At 38.2% G+C, this 10,608-nt stretch overlaps 1 protein-coding gene across 1 annotated transcript; it reads left to right on the forward strand.

The window, feature by feature from the left end:
* The first annotated feature begins 891 nt into the window (after positions 1-891).
* Positions 892-7,613, forward strand: LOC100893343. The gene is made up of 5 exons (XM_030980541.1): positions 892-980; positions 2,967-3,069; positions 3,615-3,709; positions 4,249-5,208; positions 7,210-7,613. The coding sequence occupies exons 4-5, from the start codon at positions 4,387-4,389 to the stop codon at positions 7,537-7,539; spliced, it is 1,152 nt and encodes a 383-aa protein (XP_030836401.1). The 5' UTR covers positions 892-980; positions 2,967-3,069; positions 3,615-3,709; positions 4,249-4,386; the 3' UTR covers positions 7,540-7,613.
* Positions 7,614-10,608: the final 2,995 nt, after the last annotated feature.

Here is a 10,608-nt window from a genome sequence, read left to right on the forward strand (position 1 = left end):
AGAGCACTGTCAGTCTCTGGCTGAAGCAGGTAATGTACAGGGCCTATGCAGTATAGTCTCATACTCGGTAAGCTTTGAGTCATGAATATTCATGACGTGGATGCTGTGCTTTGATTGGTTAGTAGTGAAAGTCTGACTCTGCCAAGTCCACTCCACCAATGGGGGTGGAGAACTGATGATGGACGGGAATATGAGAGTGAAAAATCACCTGACTTTAGGAGGTAAACCTACGGAGCCCGGGAAGGGACATGGTAAAAATATTTTTATCTCGTTAAAACGAGATAGTTATCTCGTTTTAATGAGATAGTATCTCGTTAAAACGAGATAGTATCTCGTTAAAACGACATAGTATCTCGTTAAAACGAGATAGTTATCTCGTTTTAATGAGATAGTATCTCGTTTTAATGAGATAGTATCTCGTTAAAACGACATAGTATCTCGTTAAAACGAGATAGTTATCTCGTTTTAATGAGATAGTATCTCGTTTTAATGAGATAGTATCTCGTTAAAACGACATAGTATCTCGTTAAAACGAGATAGTTATCTCGTTTTAATGAGATAGTATCTCGTTAAAACGACATAGTATCTCGTTTTAATGACATAGTATCTCGTTTTAATGAGATAGTATCTCGTTTTAATGAGATAGTATCTCGTTTTAATGAGATAGTATCTCGTATAAGTCCATTGCATACTGGAACCGGGTGGTCCCTGTATTAAGCCTATGGGAGTGAGAGAATTCAGTAGTCCACGGGTTAACAACATAATACCCGCGAGGCTAGACTAGACTGCGCGCGCTGGCGCTAGCGCGCTCGCTGCTTCCCAGCAGCTGCTTCCCAGCTTCTCGCTGCTTAATGCAGTAATAGCGTATTGCCAGGCGGCCATGCCATGTACGCCTTGTACGTATGTACTACTAAGTTACGTCTACGGTAGATCGACTGAATTCAACCAGAAGTTGCCGGTTGCAATCGCGAGGATTGAAGGTTAGTTCACTTCTTTTACTTATTTATGGCCGGGTCATTCAATGTAAAAGTGAACAAACAGCTAATTTAACAGATTTGCTCTTTTTCGCGATCAGTTCTAGATCTGTGTAACGTTAATTTTAAGACTGCTCAATTAGCAGACTGCAGTCCCCATCGGAAGCGCCCTGTTCTGGGGCCCGACGCTTCAGGCTCTCCGCGGTCTGGGTCTGGGACCCTGGCCTTGGGCTTGGCCTGCTGGGAAGGCTGTGGTCATTTTGCAAGCTAGAGACAAAGTAAACTAGATCTAGACGTTACTTTTTTACGTGCTCGCATTGCAGTAGAAGTGTGGAATTTTCGTATGTATAGATCTAGACTAGACAGTCTAGATAGTCTATACGAGGAAAAAGCAAGCAAATGTCAGAATTGTAAAAAAAAAAAAACCCTCATAATTTCCACGGCTATTGATGTCTAGTGTGTAGAGTCTAGATCTAGATTCAACTATGCAATATGCAATACACCGCAACTTAGTCTTAGTATAGATCTAGATCTATTTCAGCGGCGCGGCGGATCCAGGATTTTTCAAAAGGGAGGGCCGAAGTTGGACCGAAATATCAGCCTCTATTTGGCATTGACGGTTGGATCCGCTGAGATTGCATATCTGGCTTCTCTAAATGCCTCTGAGCTCTGTCATTTTGTCAAAAGAATGCCCCAGAAAGATGGTTATTCCTGTCTAGGCCGAAGTCTGCTCAGCCTCAGGGCCTCATCAGGCACCAGAAAAATTCGCTGACCAGCGAAAAAAGTGGAAAAAATGATCCTTAGCTTTTTCAAGTGTCTGTTTAGATCTAGTCTAGATCTACCCAAAATATTCCTTGACAAGCAAACAAAAAGGAGAAGGGAGGGCCATGGCCGATTCCCCCCCCCCCCCCTTGATTCCGCCACAGTATAGATTCTATGACTATGTTGTTCAAATTATTTGCTAGGTACCAGTTTACTAGTAGGTTTATTGTCACCCTTAGTCCTTACACTTCTAGCCATGTAATAACATTAACAGTAACTGGGATTTTGTCAAAATGTTTACATTTACGTATCTAGAGGCTAATAAAAAAACATCAGTGCAACACTGTTGAGTATGTTGAAGCACTAAAAATAGAGGATTTATTTATTTAATAAATTTACTGTCTTCATATTAACTTTCATTGCTAACATGTTGAGCTATTTGATAAAATTATTTTTTTATTTTTTTTTTCTCAGTAAATTTACAATATTTTAATGTTTAAATGTTGCTGAAATAGTTACTTGACAAATGCAAAGTAAGATTAATAAACAAAAACCAGTGTGCATGAAAAGTTTATTTAACCAGTTCTTTGGGGGGAAAAACACTGTTGCCTGTGCGTTTTAGATAGGTATACACCATGGGGCTAACGTAGTGAGCCCCATGCCTGCAGGGGTGGTTTATTGTACTAGTAACTACGAGTGTAGAAAATCAATAAGTTTTGAAATATTATAAATAAGGACTAGACCTAGACTGCATGCATGGCTGGAATACTCCCCCAGGGAGTGGAGAATGTGCATACATTGTGTGCGGGCAATCCTGATTGAATCCGATGACCGGGGACGGGGTAATAATAATCTGTAAACTGCTTAGATACATTATTAATGTCTTACTCTTGAGCACTATAAAAAAGCGGATTATTATTATTATTGATTGTGTTTTCAATATTTTAATTTTGTATTCATTGTATTTCTTCAGTAACTTAATGCCTGGCTAAAACATCGACAAACTTAAACTAATGTCATACATAAGTGTTAATACATGTGTAGGATCTACATCTATATAAGTTAGTTGGGAGTAGACTCTAGACCCTATATCATACATGTATGTATATGGTCCATCCATGCATGGACCACATACTCATCTCCCATCTTCCAAAAAAGAATAGCTAATGATTTTGGTAACAAAAAAATTGCCTCACTAATCATCACTGCTTCTTTGTTTTCTGTCTTCAGCGTGTTCTTCGGCAACACTGAGGCAGCATTTGAGAAGAAATATCCCTCAGGCTCAGCTCACCAATTGAAGGACAAGGACAAGGGTTCTATCCAGAGTTTCCAAGTAAGATAATTCCTCTTATAATCCTATTCAGTGTAAGTGTTAAAAAAAGAAACTGAATTGAAATAAGAAATTAAATTAGATAGAAGAATAGGCAGCAAGATGAGGGGTAATGGAATGTAAGTTCTAGGAAAAAGTTTTGAAAACACTTGTAACGATTTCTGGATCTGGATGTATACGATGCTGGACCAGTTGGTATATGATTGCAGCAGATGAGAGAGGGCGCAAAGAATAGATAGTTGAATCGTAGGTGGCTCTTCTCAATCTTAGACTTGAACACCTTTGATGATGGACAGACTATTGATTACTTATTAGAGTACAGACTCAGTAATTTTGAATCCAAAGGACCTGTAGATGGTACGTACTGAACTGATAGACTCTTAGAGCTGTAGCGTACCTTTAGGATAGACCTAAACAATCCAATTTTCTGGGCATTAGTTGGCACATAACCTTATTCTTGAAACTTATGACCTAATTCTTGTGCAGCCCTGATATGGGTATTAATTGCACAGGTCACTTACTGACTTTTTCTTAAATTCTCTTTTTAGGCACAATTTTTGTAGGGTGTTTTCTGCAGCTGTGACCCATGCATACACACCCTAGCCTCCAGCACAGCATTGACCACCCAGCTAATCTCATTCAGGTATGACTTTCTGGGATTGATTTGAAGCTCAATGAACAGAAGGCTCAAGATTAGCTATTGTCACCTTCATCAGGGGTGGGTTCATTAGGATCAGGGGTGGGGGCTAAATGGAAAAGGGAACAGATTTATCAATTTTTTTACATGTTGGCCTTGAGGTGTAGATGTGCAAGAAACTTTTTTAAGAATGGGGGAAAATGTGTTGCCATGGTAACGACATATTATGCCAACAATTGAGGGGAAAATGCATTTTCAAATTAAACTTGGCACACATGTTTGCTTTGAAGTGTAGATGTGTAGGACACATTTTGGGACAGTGACAGAATGTGTGTTGCCATGGTAACGGCATATTATTCCAAAAACTGAAAAACAAAACATACTGTGACGCAATGAATAACTGCGCGGGGCGGGGGTATTAATCACCTTCAGTGATATTTCTAGTTATTATTATGATTATTATGAGTATGACTAAAATGTTATTATTTTACTAATAGCATTATTGTTATATTGTTATAATATTTTGTTATTTTTTATCTTTCTAGGTTCCTTCATACATATGCTCTGGCACATCGACATCAGATTGATTTCCAATAGTCGGTTGACTTGGTGGGAAAGCTTAGAACTAATCAAAGCCAAGATCAGCATTAGCATCAGCGTCAGCATTCCACTGAACACAGTCAATGGCTGGCCGTGATCATTTGATCAGTTTGTACTTTAACCTGGGAATGTCCTATAAGGAAATCATTTATATCTTAGCACAAGAACATGGCATAGAACTTAGTGAAAGACATCTCAAGAGGATATTAGCTCTGAATAACTTTCGTCGCCGACATTACACTAACTTAGCTGATGTGGTACAGTTTATTGAGCATGAGCTTCAAGGGTCAGGTCAGTTGCACGGATACCGCATGATGCATGCTAAATGCAGACAGAATGGTATGCATGTGAGAAAGGAGGATGTTCGTGTCATTTTAAAGTATCTGGATCCAGAAGGCGTAGCAGCCAGAACAGCTAGACGACTAACCAGACGTTCTTACTTTGCTAAAGGACCAAATCATGTGTGGCACGTTGATGGATATGATAAACTAAAGCCGTTTGGATTATGCATCAGTGGATGCATAGATGGCTATTCACGAAAAGTAATGTGGTTGAATGTGTATAATACAAACAATGATCCAAAATTAGTAGGAGGATACTTCTTGGAAACTGTTATGGAATGTGGTGGCTTCCCTTGCAAAGTTCGTGCTGATCGTGGCACCGAAAATGGACACATTTGTGCCTTTCAAAACTTCTTTCATCATAATTATGACTTAGAACGAAGAGTGTACATCGAAGGATCAAGCACTAGCAATCAAAGGATTGAATACTGGTGGGCATTTTTGCGGAAGGAATGTACACATTTTTGGATTGAGACCTTCAGAAGGCTGTCAGACAGAGGGGACTTCACTGGAGACTTTCTAGACAAGAATCTTGTTCAGTTCTGTTTCATGAGCATTCTACAGGTGAGCACCCTACCAGAAAGAACAGTCATCATGATGACTGATTTACAAGTCATTGATGCAATGGTGGCATCAGAGTCATCAAAAAGGCAGCAATTGGAACCCTTGAAACCCTTGAAATAATAGTTCTAAATAACATTAGATTTAATGGCAAATAGGCCAAATAGGCATCAAACAGTTATCAAAAGGCATAATTTGGCATCAGACATCATACAGACATCAGGAGCCATCATTTGGCATCAGGCATCATAAGTCATCATTGGCATCAGAAGTCATCAAATTGGCATTAGAGAAATGATATCAGGAAAATGGTCATACATGTAAATCATTTAGGTTTTTTTTTTTCTCCTGACCTGCTCCGACCCATACAATGTAACATTTGACCCTGACTGACAAATACATGTAAATTGTTCTGAATTATCAAAGTTTCTTAAGTAGAATTATACAAAATATAAACAAATAAAACAAAAGGTTGCAAAAACAAAGAAATACATAAGATATTCATTAAACAATACATTATTTGACAAAGAAATATTTTGCTACTGCATTTTTTTTTGTTAAGAAAATTGTTACACATGTCATAAGGAATGTTCAACCTTTTTAAATTGATTTAGATGGCAAAATATGATTTTCTGCATAAATTTGCATAATTAGTTAAAAATAGAGTTTTTGAAAAATTTATTATACGGTCTTGTAGTTTGCATCAGACTGTACATTGGTGGAAAATGTTGCATCGATCCACGGCCGAGATCAGAAAGGGCGTGGTTGCTCCAGCCCCCCCCCCCCCCATGATGTTGTTTGTATATGTACACGTCCTGAGTCAAGTCAGATAAACTTCCATTCATAACCTGTTCATAGTTGTGCTATCAAAAAGGCTTCCTCTCTAAGGCTTTTTTAGTGACTAAAACTTAAATTTTTGGAGGCATCATAAAGCCTTGTCCTAGAAACTTTCACAGTGATGACTAATGATGCCTTCTTCTGAACAAATAATGCCGTGATGCCTGAATGATGACTGTGATGCCAGTTTCTGATGGTGCCTATTCTGATGACCATTGATGCCTCCTGATGACCAAATGGTGCCTATTGCTTACCGTACCAAAATGATGTTTTTTGATGCCCAAATGATGTCTTACTTTACTAGTGATGCCCAAATGATAATTAATTTTTCTGGCCAGGCATTTCACTCTTCTTAATGATTTAGAAAAGCACTGGTTACCATGCATCTTTGTGACAGAACTTGGAATCTAGTCATTGAAAAAATTGTGTTTCTTATTACATTTACAATATATTTTATTTTATGAGGGTTGGGGGCATTCACCCCACATGCTGGTACATGTACATGTAGGTATATGTGCCACAAGTACAGCAGAGGCAAAATTAGGGGGCTCACCAAAAATGGGGGTTCACTGGAACTAAAGATCCAAGGAGTTCAGACCTCAAAATGTGCTTTGGAACTACATCTAAATCTGACTTAACTATGTAAAGGCATGTTGAATAATGTAATGCTTTGGAACAGTTTACTTGCCACAAAAGCTGGATATGCAAAGAACTCTTATCCATGTGAATTACATTCCTCACATGGCAGCCGCTCCTCTGAGGCAGCCCGGTGTCACATTTGAAGGTTTGGGATAAAAGACTAAGCATGATTCAATGGAATTGAAAAGGTGAAGTATTGTCACTTATTGTCAACATTTGTGGGCTCTGGAACAAAAATATGAAAATTTGCCATGTAATTAATCTGAAAGTTACATGCATCAGAATTTTTAGGGCATAAAATTGGGGCATTTCAGTAGCATATGTGTACCGTACAATATATTGTGAGTGCACAATACAATTAACTGCAGAGGACTTAGACCAAGAATATGGCCATAATATATCAGGTTCTTAATCAAGTAGTTCTATATTGCCGTAATTGGATTACTAATAACTTAAAGTTGTATTTATCAGATTCGTTGCACACAGTAATTTCACCATGGTAGTATTGTTTCACAAATTATTTTACAGACAGAGCTAGACAAGATGGCTGATATATGGAACAATCACCGTATCCGACCCTCTGTGAATCTCCATGTACCAAGTGGCCATCCAATGATGATGTATCATACTCCACAAATCTGGGGTACTGAAGATCAGCTTTGCACCAATGTTGATGATGACGATCTGGCTGCATGCATAAGTGATGCTGTATTCCGATCTACCGTACCATGCGACAAAGATGTATATGACTTGTGTGTGTATATTATGAAAAGAGACAACCTTGATCAACCAATGGAAGTCCAGGATGCCTTAGAATTGTACATCCATCTGAAGCAGGAGATTACTGTGTTGCTTTAAATATATGCATTCAGGAAATTAAGCTGAAACCCCTGAAGCAAAATATATCTTAACCCTCAATAGCCCGGGGGGGGGGGGGGGGGGGGGGGGGGCTAAATTTTCACTCAGTTATTGCTAATGTAAGGATTTACCAATTGTATGCTTTGAAATTTCTGTTGAAAAGACATTTTATTGAATTTGAACAATTACATGTCTGAAATTGTGATTTTTTTTTTTTTTTTACTTGTCTTCGAATTTCTATAAATTTCCATCTAATTGTTACATAACAGTTATTTCTCTGCTCCACAGTGGTACTTCATCTTCAATAGATATAGATGTAAAGGTGAAAATAGGCACCCACACACATGAAAAGCAACGTTACAAGAAGAAGAAAAAATTGACACAGAAGGCAAAAACATGGACATCCAACACTATTGTTGTCACATAAGACATTTGGGAAACGAGCAAGATGAATGACAGGTATAACTTTAATTGCAAGTAAACAAAAATAACACTTCGACAACAGACTGATTTATACAAACACAGTCCTTTGATTTCAGGAATCAGAACATGGAATCAGTGAGGAATCCCTCAACATCTTATTGAAATGTGTAGAGGTTAATATCTTTTGTATGCTTTCTGAATGAGATAGGTCAAGTTTTGTTTTGATTACCAAGAAAAATGACCTTTTGTGATTTTTTTTCCCCTAAATTTTGTATATTATTGCTGTTCGCCTATGACATCACAAATTCTTATCAAGAGAGGGCGACGTGGAATTTACCAAATTTCAAGAAATCATAACTCTTGAATGGATCATCTAATTTTGCTCAAACTTTCACTAATCTGCTTAAAAGTTAAATATTTATTTTAATGATGTATGGGTATAATTGTCCTTAAAGTGACAGCTGGAATATTAAAATACTTACATGACCTTTGATTTTGGCTAAATATGGGGGTCCCCATGCATGAACAATATACCCACCAAATTTTTTTTTTTTAAATTTATTCACATTTTTGTAAGCACTATGGACAGATGACATTTTGATCTCTTAGTTTTACTCCACCTGGGTGGCTCTACAAAGATGGCTAGCCATAGGGAACATAATAGTATACCTATTATGTATTGGGAGCTTGCTCATCTGTCGGGACCAATTAAAAAAAGTCTTCATTGAATAATTGATTGAATTTATTTAACCACGGTAAAAAACTTAAACATAAATCATACAGAAATTACATTGAATAGAACTACACAGAGAAACAACCTAGTAATAATAAGCATAATTAATTAAGCATGATAATGAAATGAATACGATAACAATGAGAGAAACATAATAAAAACAAGAAAACCTAACAATACATGTAAGATGTCTGTGTCATTTGTATAGTAACTGAAGGGAAAAGGAGAACAAAGATGAGGGAAGAAGAGGACGCGAGAGCATATAGGGGGAAGTCTGAGGAGAAAGAGGAAGAGAAGGGGAGAACATAAGACAGAGAGAGAGAGGAAGAGAAAGAGGGAGGTGGAGGTTGGGGGGAGACTGACGCTATTACTGCATTAAGCAGCGAGCGCGCTAGCGCCAGCGCGCGCAGTCTAGTCTAGCCTCGCGGGTATTATGTTGTTAACCCGTGGACTACTGAATTCTCTCACTCCCATAGGCTTAATACAGGGACCACCCGGTTCCAGTATGCAATGGACTTATACGAGATACTATCTCATTAAAACGAGATACTATCTCATTAAAACGAGATACTATCTCATTAAAACGAGATACTATGTCATTAAAACGAGATACTATGTCGTTTTAACGAGATACTATCTCATTAAAACGAGATACTATCTCATTAAAACGAGATACTATCTCATTAAAACGAGATACTATGTCGTTTTAACGAGATACTATCTCATTAAAACGAGATAACTATCTCGTTTTAACGAGATACTATGTCGTTTTAACGAGATACTATCTCATTAAAACGAGATACTATCTCATTAAAACGAGATACTATCTCATTAAAACGAGATACTATCTCATTAAAACGAGATACTATCTCGTTTTAACGAGATAAAAATATTTTTACCATGTCCCTTCCCGGGCTCCGTATAAACCTCACTATTCACCCCAGATTCAATATAGATCCCTGTTATTCAAAGGACGGATATTTGAGGGTAAATGACCTTACATCAAAATGTCACACCACTATTCTTTAACTCTTTTCACAAAATATTTTGGACAATATAAATGGCAATGTGGTGTCGAGGGTGGGGCAGACGAGGGGGGGGGGGAGATTTATCTCCTGCCTCCTGCTAGTGTTTTAAGTTTCATGAACAGTTCGCATAAAGATAGGAGCGCACTTGGAGTGGACGTAAATTCAATGTTATATTCATTTGGTTATAATGAAGAAATAAAAGTCTGTTTAGTCTGAATATGAATCTGAATGTCAAATATTCCTCCGTGATTTAAGATATCAAGAGGCTTGTTTTAAGGCTCAGAGGTATGGGGAGCTTACAGCTTGGAGGTCTACTGGGGGCTTACTGTCAACTCCTATACCCGACTCATCCATGATATTAAGAGTCTACTGTTCCACTGTATTCACCCTGCAATGAAATTAGCACAGAGCTTCCGGGGTCTTCACCCCCAAGACTACATATGCCCCGCTCATTTAGAAGAGGGGGGGGGGGGGGGTTGAGAGGAAAGGGGGAAGACAGGAAGTAGGAGGCGACATCGAAAGATGACAGGAAAGGGGATTTATTGTCAACTGTTATTTCACAATATCCCGATCTGTACTTGCCATTGTCTCGCGTATCAAGGTTCCTGCTAGCATACATCAGCTCCTGGGAATTGTGAGCTTTTAAACTCCCGGGGAAAATACCGGGGTTTTCCCTGTCAATCCACCCATGAACTGATGAACTTTCTCCCGTTGAAAATTGTTCTTGGTATTTTTTATAAAGTACATAATTATGAATAATAACTTTTTATTTCCCCCCCCCCCCGAATCCCACAAAAAAGCCTCTTTACGATCACCAAAGGACAATTGTTTGGTCGTTGAAATTGTTGGTGCTTTGCCAGTAACAAAAACTTCAACAAAATCATG

Source organism: Strongylocentrotus purpuratus, unplaced genomic scaffold (assembly GCF_000002235.5).
Source record: "Strongylocentrotus purpuratus isolate Spur 01 unplaced genomic scaffold, Spur_5.0 spur5_scaffold_11, whole genome shotgun sequence".
NCBI lineage: Eukaryota > Metazoa > Echinodermata > Echinoidea > Camarodonta > Strongylocentrotidae > Strongylocentrotus > Strongylocentrotus purpuratus.